Source organism: Pyxicephalus adspersus, chromosome 3 (assembly GCF_032062135.1).
Source record: "Pyxicephalus adspersus chromosome 3, UCB_Pads_2.0, whole genome shotgun sequence".
NCBI lineage: Eukaryota > Metazoa > Chordata > Amphibia > Anura > Pyxicephalidae > Pyxicephalus > Pyxicephalus adspersus.
The window spans coordinates 27,570,985-27,586,038 of NC_092860.1; the positions used below are offsets into that span (position 1 = coordinate 27,570,985).

Sequence of the window (15,054 nt, forward strand, 5' to 3'; positions counted from 1 at the left end):
ATAGCCAGGGTTCCATGGAATTTGCAGGTTTCCTTGTTAGTGATTCCTTGAACAATGAGCCCTGAGTTTGTACCACTGACATTGGTGATCTTTTTGGCTATCTGTAAGACATTCTTCCCACTGGCCAGCACACTAGTACACTGTGAGCTGTGGCTTTAGTAATAATAGCAGAGGTTCCCTGAAGACCCGAAAGTTAGCACTTCTCCCATGTTAACAAGTTTGAGAAAGGTTGCGCTAGGTCATTCTCATCATACATAAACCCCAATCAGCTTAGTAAGGCACACAACAGTCCAATCTAAATTCTTTTATTCTTGGGGCCACAACCACCACCTTAGGCAAGGAATCCTGATGTGTGTCCATCATTGGAGAATATGCAGACATGAGTTGTTGCCCAGCGCTGTGCTTTGCATGTGAACTCCGCATTTCTCAAAAAAGGCAGCAAAATTGAGCTTGTTTCTTGTAAATCCATGTAAATGCATCCTAATGGGATTTCTGTCCAGACACATAACACGGCAGGTTAAACACAGCCTCGGTCATTTACATTACACCACTGAAGTAAGGGGGAATCTGCAGATTTGCAGTCCATGTGCCCTATAAACTCTCTAGTCAAATGCAGGAAACAACAACCATACCGTGATCACACATAGAGAATAGGTGGGTATAAAATTTTGAATTTAATAATACCGGTCCCTCCGGACATAAGCTGTAGAAATGTATACTTACTGTGGACAATACTTTTAAAACTAAACTTTTCTTTGTACTTTACAGGAAAGGCACAGATACCGGGGATCATAAGAAATAGTACAAGCACGGCTTTCATTTTTGTCATTTAACTGCTAACCTTATGGTTACTAACAGAATGGTTACCATGACAACAACTGGCCTGGTGTGCCTCCCGCAATATAGGGGCTGGTCCGGATAGTCAACATTTGAGTATTTTTGGCTGTAATTATAGTTAAAGTAGATGAGAACTCAACTCCATAAGCATTAACCTGTAAAAGATTTTTTTCAATCTTTTTAAATCTGCAGATTTCATTAAAAGAGTACTTGGAGTTCTAAGATAGTCTGTGTTAGGGCAATTCTTGTTACAGGTGCCAACCGTCTTCCAATTGCACCCCCGCATCATCTGTGTCACATAATTCCTAGTTCAGCTGCACTGACACACATTGTGCAGACTTGGTTCTATGGGAAGCCAATCCAGGCCAATGATGGAAACCCAGAACAATAAAAGGCACATAGACAAGATGCGCAACCACAAAATTCAAATAAAGTTGAAGAAAAAGAGTGAAAATGATAAATAAAGAATAGGAAGAAATATGGGTCTATTTTTAAAGCAGGGAATCCAACATATATTTTTGGCAGCAATTGATTCTCTACCTGAGAATGTTTCGATGAATATCAAATACAGTGCTTTATAAATAGACCCCATTGTGTCTTAATATTTTCTATTTCCGTAATTAGCCTGAAAGTGAAGCTTTAGTTCCTTTTTTTTTATTTTTTAGGTATTTATCCAAATCTGCTGAAAGAAGCTCTTTGTATTGGCACGGTACACGGTGGGCATGCTCCTAATGGCTGGCCTGTTGCCCAGGTCATGCATGCCTTATATCTGCCAAGTACATGCGCCCCATACTAGTTACCTTCCACGTGCAATTCCTACAGCAAGAATAAACAAGGACTTTTGTCTGAACAATTTGACTATTTTGAATTGTTTATACATATGCCCCTAAACAACAGAATTCCTGCGCTGTGGTAATGGTGCACAAATCACCAAAGATGTCATTGATCTTTTTTGGTCAAAGATCAGAAGAATCACTCTAGAGTCTGGTTAGGCTAAGCAGACACACTCGGTAATTGTCACCCAAGAGAACAATATGTTCTTAGGAAAGAATGTCTTGACATCAATATTTTACTAAAGGGCCCGATGAATTGTATTCAGACCCCTGCCAGGATGGAGATCTCAAATATCAAGAGTGTCTAACTCCAGTCCACACGTACTACTTAGAAAATCGTTATAAAATTTTATTTTTTTAATGTAAATTTTTTTATTGAGTATTTCCAATTATTACAATAAGAAAAGAATCTTCATATAATTAAATGTCTATTCCTAAACTAAAACTGTGTGCAAGTCTGGGCCCTCAAAAACTGGAGAGGGATAACCCTTTACATACACCATTACATACTGTGGGAGGTCAGAGCTTGAATGCAGAATGGATATTCCTTGGAACAGGCTGTAAAGGGTTGTCAGCATCCCTGGAAATATTTTGCCATATATACTGAAACATCACGGGCAGTGCACACATTGACAGGGTTTTTTTTTTTAGTTTGGTAGCTTTTAGCAATGATGTAGCAATAGAGGTTGCAAAAGTCACAATGGGGACCGGGCCCGTCCACCCTGCCCCCTACTGTTAGGGGACATTCTTAGGTTGGTTGACACCCACATTTGTCTGGTGTGGGGAATCCCTGAGCAAGAAGTGGAAAATGGCCCCCAACGGATGACTGCATGTTATGTATTATAGCAGAGAGCCCCAGTACTGCCAGCTAGCTAAAGGACTAAATTACTCAAAAAAGTATTCTCATGGTAAGGTAAACCCCTGTAACAACCTGAGAATTTATCAATGAATCTTTTGGCTGATAAAGGTAATAGTGGACATATCAGGGTGTCAAGAAGAATATTAGAGTCTAAGTCTTCATATTGTATACATAGACTGCAGTCTATGTACTAACTAAGCACTCTATAATTACGAGACGCTGTTGAGAAGTTCCTGGGTTTGCCAAGAAAGAAGTGAGCCAGAGTTATGAAATAACACATTTATTCAACATATTTCCCCCTGAGACTGATGCAGCTTAGTTGCAGCTTCTCTAGACCGTTCAAATAAAAGTCATTTGGTTGGGCCGCAAACCAGCTCTCAGCAGCATCTTTGACATCAGAAATGTCCTCAAAACGTTGCCCCTTCAGGTGTTTCTTCAAATTCGGGAACAGATGATAGTCCGAAGGGGCCAGGTCAGGTGAGTAGGGGGGATGGTGGACCATTTGGAAACCCAGGGTGTTCATTTTGGCAGCCACAACGTTGGACGTGTGCGCAGGTGCATTGTCCAGCAAAGAAAAAGGATCTCTTTGGTCAACTTTCCACGGCGTTTAGTCTTAATTGCCACTTTCAGCTGGTCCAGGAGGTTGGCGTAATACTGTCCGGTGAAACTAGAGCCCTGAGGTAGGTAGTCCACCAACAGAATACCGTCTTTGTCCCAGAAAATGGACGCCATGACTTTTTGGCCGATTTGAGGGTTCAGAACTTCTTTGGCCATGGGGACCCGCTGTAGCACCATTCCTTTGACTATTCCCTGGTTTCAGGATCTTAGATGCAGGGCCAGATTTCATCCTTAGTCACTAACCTAGCCAAAAAGTCCTGTGCAGCTTCAAAATGGGCCAAATCGGCTTTGGATGCTTCAACTCGTTCTTCTGATCACTGTTCAAACATTTCGGCACCCACTTCACTGAAAGCTTGCACATGTCTAGGGTAGTGGTGATAATAAAACCAACACGCTCCCGTGAGATGTCAGATATCTGGGCTATTTTTTTGGCGGATATTCGCTGGTCCTCAATAATCAGCTCATGGACAGCATCGCAGGTTGCCAGGTCTGTTGTGGTTGGGGGGCGCCCACTGCGGGGATTCAATGGTGAAATGCCGAGTCTTGAAACGAGACATCCAGGTTTTGACAGTGCTGTAGGAAGGACACTTCTCCCCCAGTGTTTGTGACATCTCAGTATGAATGTCCTTTGCTGACTTTCCCTGGAGAAACAAAAACGTCATGAATGCCCGTAACTCCAGCCACGTGAAACTTGCTTGTGCCTCTGCCATCACAGCTTCTCACTAAAAGAAAAAACAGTTTTAAGAATCGCAAAGATCTGATATTTGCAGTTACATACTAAGATATTAGGCTGTTATATGCCCCCACACATTTTTCTATTTCATCTGGAAGGGGGCAAAGCCAGGAACTTCCCAGCACCCTCTTGTATTGTGATATAAGTAAGAGAAAGCTCCATTTTGTTCCAGGGTAGCTTCCCACATTAGGGCAGCACCTGCTTAGAATTCTGGTCTTCACTGTGGAGTTGTAGACAGCATTATCATTTCTACTCGTCTTTAAATGGTCTAAGAGAACATCAAGTATTGTGCTTCCATCCATCACCATTGGGAAATCCTTTCATCAGGGTAAGTTTCCACTGGTACTTAAGAATAATTCACAAACATAGTGTTTTGCACACCTGTGTGGCTGAACCATTCTTTTGCTTAAAGGTGCAGTTTTTGTATACTTAGGTACATGGCACAGAGTGTAGTAGTGAGTGCAATGTAATGTACAACATAGTTTACCATAGGGCAACAGTAAGGAAGTATCAATGCCCCCCCTAAATTGCTGCTTAGTTGGAGGAAAAGTACCAATTGTTGGGAAAGTAAGGTCGTGGTCAGGAAATAGAAAAGACTAAAATTCTGGTACCTTTATTCTTCATACACTTCTAGGTCTATACAGACTTTTAGGTAAGAAATAACTTTGCTGAACATAATCTAAGGTTGAGATGGGTTTGGGTGCTGGAACAAAAGCTACAACACTCAGGACAAAGCTTGTGTGCAATGGCAAGCACAAACCCTTAGGTAAGGCCCTGGGTATACTGCCCAACTCTTATACCTGTTCAAAACCTGTATCAGCAGATCCTTTAATGAACACTGCCTTCACCTGGCCATTCACATGATCTAAAAGTGAACATATCTGATCAGACTATGTCACCTTTTTTCATTGCTTCATGGTCCAGTTCCAATGCTTTATTCATTGTAGTCAATTTAGGGGTAGAAAGGGGTAAGCAAGGGAAATCTGACTGATCTGCAGCTATGCAACCCCAAATGCAGCATGCTGCAATGCACTGTATGAACTGATATCTTCCTCAAATTGCCAACATTTCTTTCTTTCAGTGATTTCTGCCACAGTAGCTCCTTTGTAGGATCACAGCAGATGGATAAGCCTTCTCCCCCTTGCACATCCATATTCGCGAGCCTTGGGTGATCACAAACCTATCTCTGGTTTACCAGTTGTGTCTCCCTAGAACAATTTTTTGATAGGTACTATCCACTGCCTCACCACTTCTTCTGTTACTATGCTAGTGATTGATTGGGTTTTATGTCTGTGTGTACATCCAGGATAAGGGCAAGATTACAAGTCAACTGTCTCCAAACTGCATCTTATCCTCAATGTGCAAGTTTGCTGTACTGTTAGCGCTCCCTATTGGAAGGGTCATAACTCCCACAGTCTCCGACTCTCATCTTTCCCAGGGTATGCAGACAATTCCAAGGGGAGCATATCTTGTGGAAGGTGTCTATTATCGTAACTTTTAGGATTTGTTGCATATTGTAAATCTATGTTATATTTAAGACTCTGAGATGATGGCAAGGTTGTTTATTGTATTTGAAGGCTAGCTAAAACGGTCTGAAAACTATCATGTGTATCACTAGTATTCGTGCCAATTTAAAACTTCAACATATCCAAATATGGCAACAAAGGTGTGTAGATGCCAATAACTCATAGCACCCAATTTTACTTTGAACCTTACTGGGTGTATCAAAAATTATGTGCAACCCATTGTAAAATATCTCTGTGAAATAAGCAAAACTATCTGTTTTCATTCTTCTTTTGCTTCTCTCAAGGACATTATTACAAGTATTTATTTGTTCTGGGTCAGTCACTCTAAATAAAGCCTAATTCCAGGAAAAAAAAAATCGTAACCTTTGCAGCTCAGCCCCCACTGCAAAAAATAAATACTCATTTTTAATCTAGGAGTGAATAGGCATGCATCCCATCACTCCTGCAAGCACCCCCTTTTTTGCAACCAGTCCCCAGTAACCTCTAAAGTGCTCTGTGCTGTAGTTATAGGCAGTCACAGCCCTGCAATGCCAGGCTGCAGGGGGAGTGATGGATAATATAAATATATATATTTAACCTTAGAAGTGCAGGGAGATTAGCATTACAAGTGTACTTTTGAATTATAGCTCTTTGGTAAATGTTGGCACTAAATAAATCCTGTTTAATAATAATAATAATAATAATAATAATAATAATAATTCCTGGCCAGCTTACTTTCCAAGCCAGCTGGTAACCACATTTTTAATATTATATAAAAGGGAGGCTAACCCCTTTCATATAATGTAAAGTTGTGTTTTTTTTATTTTTTTGGGGAGGACCCTTACCCTTCTGCCTTTACTACCAAAGCAGACTGAAGGGGAATCCCGCAACCTCCTGGGATACATACATTACATATCCCAGGAGGATGTGGGCTGCTCCTTCTGTGCATGGCTGAGGTTGGGCATGTGTCATTAAAGTGTACCTAAACTCAGAAATTTCACTTTACATAAAGGGATATGACAACTGCCCCTTAATTAAATAAATGGGAGCACAAAGCCTCCCGGGATACCTACGTCACGCATCCCAGGAGGCTCTTGGGTGCTCATTCTGCGCATGCAGCAGCCCTTTCCTTAAAAGGGAAAAAAAACACAGATCTCACACAAATTTTTTTCCCAAACTACATTACCCGATAACGCGTCTTTGTTGGGTGGCGTAAAAAAGAAGAACCCGGAAGCAGAGAAGATGGCGGTGCCTGGTGCACCTGCCCGAAGACGGATACCAGGACGAAAAGGGGCCCGATGGAAGAAACCTCTGGACCAATCGACTGCTCTGCGGGATTAAAGGTAAGTATATTTTTTTGTTTTGGGCACTTTTGAGTTTACTTCCTCTTTAAGGGGCTTTCCTGCAATTAAAAAAACGAAACTGGGCATGAGTGAGATTGGCAAATATTTTCAGGAAGACACATCACTCAATCTTGTGCCGGCAAAGTGCGAGATCCGGTTGATGTGAGTAGAAAGCGGAAGAGGATGGTTGCACCTGCTCTCCTGTCTGCATTAGACCTGCTGGTCTTTGTTTGCAGAAGGATCAAGGGTTTTTCCCCAGTAAAGGTATTTTTCTTTTAAATGAAAGTTCTGCTCATTTAAGCTTTTAGCTCTGTAATATTTCCACACTTTCTTTTTAACGTTACTGGTAAGTTTGCATACCAGTTGACGTTCTCATTTTACATACAGCTATACCAATAGTTTGCTTGGTTTCTATGGAGTCTGGGGTAGGATGGCTCCCAATAAGGACTATTAAAGAAAACTCAATTGTAAAGGTTCCAGCAAAGGCAAACATCAGGCCTCAAAAAGTTGTTACTGGTAACAGATATGTGCAGTGAGAAGCATTTGATTAGCTGTTTTAGCAGTCTAGATTATGTGACATTTCTTCTGCTGCGGACTGAATTTAACCTTGTGTGCCTAATACAGTCAACACTAAACATCTATAACATTAGGAATACTACAATACGACAACCAATTAGAGGTTTTTAGGTTGCTGCTGTTGATATACCAGACTCAAACATACATTAGGACTTCTATGCTAAATAGGGACAATGACTTCTTACTTCCAAGTGGTTGAGTTTGATGGACTTATGTCTTTTTTTCAACCTGACCTACTATGTAATGACGCCTACTTAGCCTTCAGAGCAATAGAGGCCGATAACCCAGTGTTTCTGAACAAGGCCTTGTAGGACAGCTGGTTATTATTACTTCTACTATAACTTTAATCCAAACCACTGGCACCGTGTAGTATATCGACAACCTGCCGGCTCCCCCTGAAGCCCAGCCTATGCTTTGGGCATTTGTTATACTGATGATATGAAAACAATGATTTCTATAAATGGTTTCTATAGTGGACACATTAACACACATGGTTTGATATACTAAAATTATAGAGACATGAGGATGTGCCTACTTTAATCAGCTAGTAATGTCCTATTCTATTCTGGCAGCAAATTTACTCCAAGAAAGTGGGAATCTCTGAATTGCGACATTACAGAAACAAAATAAATGTATATAGCTAATCATTAGAGGAGAAAGTAAAAAAAAGTTTTATTTAAAAACATCCAGAGTTAATCAAGTACACTTTAAGAAAAAAAAAGGGGTAATCTTTAAAAACTGACCAGAAGAAAAAAAATAAAATAAATAAATAAAACATTCATGGATACAAAGAGGAAGGAAGTTATGAAAATTGGAGCATCAACCAGGGATTGCAGCTCTTTACTTACAGTAGCTATTGGGCTGTACTTTTCAACAGATTTTATGCAGCCTACATTCCTCTATGTTAAGGTTTATAAACCAGTGATTTTCAACCACTGTGCCGCGAGAGATCTTCAGGTGTACCATGGGAAATTATCCAAATACCATTGTTGAGTGTCTGTGCTGTAGTGAGTGGCAAAGTAATGTAATACTCTTCCAAGTCAGTGGGTGGCAGTAGGTAACTTAATTGCCTTGCTTATTCTTAGAGACAAAAGAATTAGCTTAGTGTCATTTTGTAACATTTTTGATTTGTGTTGTGCTGCAGATTTTTTTCAATGTAAAAAAATGTGCCGTGTCTCAAATAAGGTTGAAAAACACTGATAAAAAAACTGAAAGGTTTAGTAAGTGGTAAAAAAGAATAACAGCATTCAATAAACAAAACAAAAAGTCATAACCAAATTATTTATTTCATAATGGAAAATACAATTTATTTCCAAAGTAAAAGTCACAGAGGCACAAAACACACATTGTAATCTGCTAAATAAAAGAGCAACTAGGGAGGGCAGGATAAAGAGCAAAAGGATGGGTAAAAAAAAACAAAAAACGAGGAGGAAGTTGATATGTTTCAAACATTCAGAGCAGGAAAAACAAAACTTAAAAATGTTAGTAAAGAAATAACCCAAGAAAAACTATTCCCTAGGGTACTAGCAGGAGGCACAGCTAGCACTGCACACCTCCAGCCTCCAGCTAAAATGACAACAAATAATAAAAAATAAAACATGATTTCATCACTACACTACATTTTGACCAACTTACAGCTAACAAGTGGCTATGTCTTTAACCTGTAAGAAATTGTTGTTTTAAATGTGCGTTGATTTTTAGATAAATCTTTGTGTCCTGGTAAAACAGAAATACTTCTCCCCTTTGTACACAATCTTTGAACACTGTGGCCGCCATGTTAAAACTGACAATGGTGGGGAAAAAGGTGTCTCTGGGGAAAGGTATACTTTTACATGTCAATGCTGAGGGGGTATGAATTTCTGCTTCATTAAGGCACACCTATCCACATTTAACAAACAGTGGTAGCCCATAAAACTAAAAGGTCCGCTGAGATTGTTTTACGGTTCTTTTATCTTGCTTGATTTGTAAATATAGCATTTCTCGGTCTGTCGTAACCTTAGATAAAAATCCAACATTCAAAAAACATCTTGTATCGTATACGGAGAGCTGTAAAAAGATATATATGTACATATTTATAGCTATGTCCTGAGTGCTGTGTTTTTTTTTCCTTACCATTTTTTTTTTAAATTTTCTTTTAAAATCACTATACAACATCAAAAAACCGTGAGGAACTAAATGCACAAGTTTTAGGGTGAGGAATCAGATAGGAATGAGACTTTCTGACAAGAGATGAGAACGGATTGATCTAGCCCTACTCCTGCTAAATGGAACATTTCAGATTTCCCTGATTACTGGCCTGTGGTGGGGATGTGATGTGGCCTAGTATGATTTAGGCTTTCTTATTCAAAAATGATTGGACTGTTAAAACACATAAAAGCCCTCCTCTACCATAAATCTACAGCCATAATTATTACATCATAACAAAAAGCAGAATCATTATTAATAAACTTATGGGGCTCTTATTCTGATTAATATATATATGGCGTAAAGTCAAGCGGCCCTTTGGCTACAATGAAATGACAGCATCTGTTTTTGGTGAACAATATAAAACTGAGCCCAGTCACAGGGGGCATGATGTGGGGGTTTGGCTTTAGATATCCCTGGTTATACAATTCATAATCATTGTATAGAAAGAAAGGCACGTATATGACAGGGTGAGGCAGTGACTGATCAAAGGTAATAACCGCAGCCCAAAACCAATCTGCAGTAATAATACAGGGACCTACCACAAATATGTAAATATCAACGCCCCTAATCTAAACAAAAACAACCCTTTGTAAGATCTACCTCCTCCCTCCCCTAACACACACACACACACACACAATTGAAGGATGAATTATCTATAAGAATTACATCTTCTTGCTAACATACAAAAGGTTCAACATCCTTCCAGTAGCTGGTCATATGAAATTCCTGAAATGACCCATAGACTAAAAATATAGAATATTGTTTTTCTTTTGGGAAAAAAAAAAATCATATGAGACTGTGGTGAGTACTCAAGTAGTTTTACAGTAATAATCAGCGCTGATTTGTATCCTATAGGAGGGTCAGAGGCTGAAACTGGCCACGTGGTTTTCCTTGTTATTATAATATTAAAAGATTCTTCATGGCTTTTTTCATACTAGAATGAAAGTGCATGTACATGGTTGGGAAAGGTGATGAGGATCAAGGCCTTGAAAGGAACATTTAAAAAAAAAGAATAGGTGCAGTATAGCACTAATTCCCTGATATCTGCTGGCTGCGACCATAAAGATTTCCAGGCAGGAGAATAAACAATCATAGTTGACGTGTCATAGTCTTCTTTTACTGTAGTTTTTGGGTTACAAGAGGACTGAAGATGTAACAACTGCTGTTAATATCTGAGCTCTGTGGGTAAGTTGGTCTGAATATTAAAAGTTAGGCTAGGTACACACGTACAATGGTTCTCGTCCGTCAATCGGCTCAGGGCGGATATCGGTCGAGCATCTTGCGTGTGTACCATGCTTGTCATCCATCGTCCAAAACGATTGTAATGGAAGTCATATTTCCATAAAGCAGAATGGTGCTGTATGAACAGCATTGTGCAGCCGTTTGTCATTGGAAAGGATCGACAATTATTGCACACGTGTACATAGCCTTAGTCTTTGCAGCTGTGTCAAGACATTTAATTATTGTTGCAGTCAAACAGCTTTTGTTTTTTTCTATGTGGAGGGGAGAGAAAGGTGGAGCAGGGCATGCCCCACTGCAAGAACCACAATAGTTTTAGTTAACAATTGGTCAATTAGTGGGTGAGTCACTAAAATCATTGTGCGATACCTGTACTAAAGCTAGTTTTGTTTTTTTTACCATAATCGTCATCAGCAACAAAATGCTAGCATTTGTGAGAAGCTATAAAGTGTCTTTAAGGTCTCTTAAGAAAAAAAAAATTAGAAGTAAATTACAAGGTATTTACATCTTCCTTTAATAGCGCTTTCTCTCAATAGTGTTCCTCCTCTAAAGACAGATCATGCTTGGCAATTGCACTTGCTTGTCCCTAATTACGCCACAAAGTAGCACTCTATTTGTAACTTGACTTAACAGCACTCCTCGCTATATAACATATACACAAATGTATAGACTGAGGAGAGGAACACACTGACTTTTCCAAACTCAACCTATGTTATCACAGAGGGTGAGGTAAGATGCCAAGCTAGAGATAAAGTAGCCCACTGGTGTGACCGTGAAAGCAGAAGACCCATTTTTTGCTATAGTTCACCATTTTTAATGGGTTGCTAATTTTCTTCAACACATATAGGCATGTTGATAATTTGACACTCCTGAAAATGCAATTTATCTATTCACTCATTTATCTATGAGAAAATGGTGGATTTAAATTTTGTGCGAGACACAAAGAATGAAAAGGGTTGGGTGTGTAAGCTGTGTAAACCTCCTGACAGAGTGTGAGATTTTGATAAAAGAAAAAATTAAATACAAAGTTACATAAAATGTTACTACACTTACTACTGCCCTTTTCCAAAACACAAGAGTTCTTAGCATGAAATGGGAGCTCTGTCTCTCAGTGATTAGAGCATGCAGCCCCTGATGATCTCTAGTAACCAGCGGTTGTACAGAATCACTGTGTCATAGAAACACCCTCTGACGCTACAAATTCAGCTTTTATTTAGTTGTGCCTGAGTCACAGAAAACAACCTGGTGGTTGGCTATCATAGCCAGGCTGCCACTACCTGACTCCAGAACAGCTGCTAGTTCACATAGACACTGACAAACCTGCTCTAGAAAAGTTATTGGATGTTGGCCATGTGCTAGGTAGAAGCCTCGTCTCAGGTGGGTAACACCCTGCAAGACGGATTCCTTTGAAGTTTTCTCTAACATTTTCTTCTTTCCTCTCAACAGAGACAATTCCAAGTCTGACTTCAAAATAACAGTTCTCTTAGTGGCTCACTGAAAGCCATTTACCTGCACAACCTGTGTCTTTTAATGAAACAACTTCATTGAAAGAGAAAAATGTGCTCCCGGGTAAAGCAACTCAATTGGAGGTTCCATGGCAGATCTATTGGTAGTTGTTGAACACTTCCCTGCTCATCATCTAATGAGAAAATATCTCAGCGAGATAGATACATATAAAGTGGCCTGCCTACAAACACCAATTCTTCTTCCCTGTGTACATATTGGTAGGGCGGATACTTTAGATTCAGCTATAAAAGCTGAACCTAAAGTAAAGTAATAGTAGGCATAACTTTTTATTGAGTGACATAGGTCCACTACATGTTGGTAGAGAAACTCTCTATACAGGGGTTTCATAATCTTATTCTTCATTGTAAGTAATTAGCAATGTGCCATCAATGATCGACAAAAGAAGGGGTGCAGGCTGTTAAATATCCATGGTAGGCTATTGAAGGATTACAGAGATGGCACCATTGACAAGAGGAATATGCACTGATGGATAAAGAAGTTTAAAGAAGGGGAGACTTATAGCAACTACTATAGATTGCTTTAAGAAAAAGCTGGATGCTTTCCTAGAAACACATAAGTTAAGTGAATATTAAAGTTTTAAAGTAAAGACAACAGACACTGGTAATCCAGGGAACATCCGATTGCCTCATGGGATCAGCAAGGAATTTTCTTTCCCTGTTTGAGTAAATTGTACCAGGATTATTTTTTCTTCCTCTGGATCAGCTATGTCTATAAGGGTTTTTATCTGGGATAAGTTTTGTTAACCTAGTGGTTGAACTTGATGGACTCGTGTCTTTTTTTTTTAATCTAACTATGCCAACACTAACATAAATCAAAGAGAGTTGGGTTTGCTGATGGTGCAAATGCAAAGCTTCTGATGAAGACTTTGTTGAGTAGTGCATAGGATTGGATATAGTGTTGCTCTACCAACATGTGAAATCTGAATCAACTATGTCTGTTAAGGTTATGCCCACTTTTGCATTATTTCTGGTGCAGCCCTAGCAGTACAATAAAAAGGAGGGACTAACTTAACTCTGCCATAAACTTAATATCATTATTCACCATGCTACACTTCGAATGTGCCAAATACAACAACTCAATTATGACCGAGCATAGCTGTTATCTTTTATCATATTTCATTTAAATAAGTTGGACTGATCTCTCCGTGGACAGAATCTAGCTCACAACACTCAAACATCTGCCTCATTACCTGAGATTTTCCTAGACTTTTCTAAACCTAAACTATCAGGAAAATAGAAACCAAAAATTCTCAGACTAGATAAACAAATATTTGTTTAGATTTGTACTTTGACAAATATATTTCTATATGTAGATATTTAACATTAAATAATTTTATAACGCTTTACAAGCCTAAATAGGGTTTTATTTATATTATCTCTCTTATCTTTCTTTTTTTTGAATGCCGAGGCTCAGATGCAGAGAATATTTTATAGAGATATATATAGCAAAGTAAACATGAATGACATTATAGCTTAAACATTTCTCAAGGCACACAGGCCTAATTCTCCATGTGGAAATAATTCCAGAAGCTGTTTGGGGGTTCTGGCCACCTTCTGCCAGACTTTAAAATGCTACTGGCATTTTTATCTTCTATGTGATGCAGAGCAATGTGAGGCAAACATTTGGCTAAATGTTTGTATGTGTTAACCCATCCAGAACTATAAAACCCTATTTGGCTGCTGTCTGGGGGCCCACATCAGGCATCAGAAATGTGTGATGAACACCCCCTTATAACACCTGTGTATATGAGGCCTTCCAAAAATTGTGGCACTGTCAGCTTACCTCTGTTTCACAGACCTCTCAAGAAGCACAAGTGTTACACTGACACTGACAGGGATTAACCCCCCGCCCCGGCCCCCCACCCAAAAAAATTAGCAGGAACAGGGGAGGAGAAAGCAAAGTAGGATACTTTTTTGTGACAAAAGGTACCATAGAACAAAGAAAAGATTAAAAGAAAACTACTTGTTATCACCATGCACAAAATACCATTTTTTTTGTGAAAACAATTCACATTTTGATTACTAGAGGCAGTGCAGAATGGGGAGAGGCAAGTCAGGACTGAGCATGGGGTATCCACTGGCTGTTATCCAGGGGTCGCCGTAAAAGCTCTTCAACATGTCGGGCCACATCCATGCTGTCATCTAAGTCAAAATCACCATCAGGGTCAAGAACAGAGTCAGGACTGCAGTAGAAAAGAAAAAAAAAAGACATCAGCACAGTTCTAAATAACGGGCAATAAATAGAAGTTTTAGCACAAACCACACTTTCATGGCTTCCCCACACTACAAAAGGGAAGGAATCTTTTTCCTGCCCTGTGCTATGAAAATAAGCAAAGAATGATGGCCATTAATTGAGCATAGCTGACCACTCCTGTACTGGACAAAAGAAATGGAAGGAAGGAATGCAGAATATTACATGTAGTACTGATTCCTCTGAAGTATAACTGCTAGAAGGATATAGCAAGGCATCATAAAATATTTAAAGCCAAAACTAAGCATTCTATTTAAATGTGCTAAATACAAAGCAGAAAGCTCAAAACAAATGGTGTGCAAAGTTCTACCACAACTTTAGTAGAAAAGCCCATAGCCTGACAGCATGCTGTACAGGAGTGTCCATGTTCTGTGTATAGATGCAGTTGTTTCTCATGTCCAACACATCCCCTGGCTAAGTCACAGCTAGACCATCATACCCAAAAGTACAATGCATGTGACACTCTCAAGCAGCAAATAAAATACAGGGAGGGAAGCAGGAATTTTCTTCCCGATTAATCTACAGACAGGTAAAAATCATTTGTAAA

General features: G+C 39.4%; 1 protein-coding gene across 1 annotated transcript in view; it reads right to left on the bottom strand.

Annotated features, from left to right (window-relative positions):
* Window positions 1-8,571: 8,571 nt before the first annotated feature.
* LOC140325941 (signal transducer and activator of transcription 5B) overlaps window positions 8,572-15,054 on the bottom strand; it is a 102,574-nt gene continuing 96,091 nt past the window's right edge. Inside the window, exon 20 of the mRNA XM_072404064.1 lies at window positions 8,572-14,439. Within this exon, the coding sequence (XP_072260165.1) occupies window positions 14,310-14,439 (130 nt within the window). The 3' untranslated portion in view covers window positions 8,572-14,309. The remainder of the gene's footprint in view (window positions 14,440-15,054) is intronic.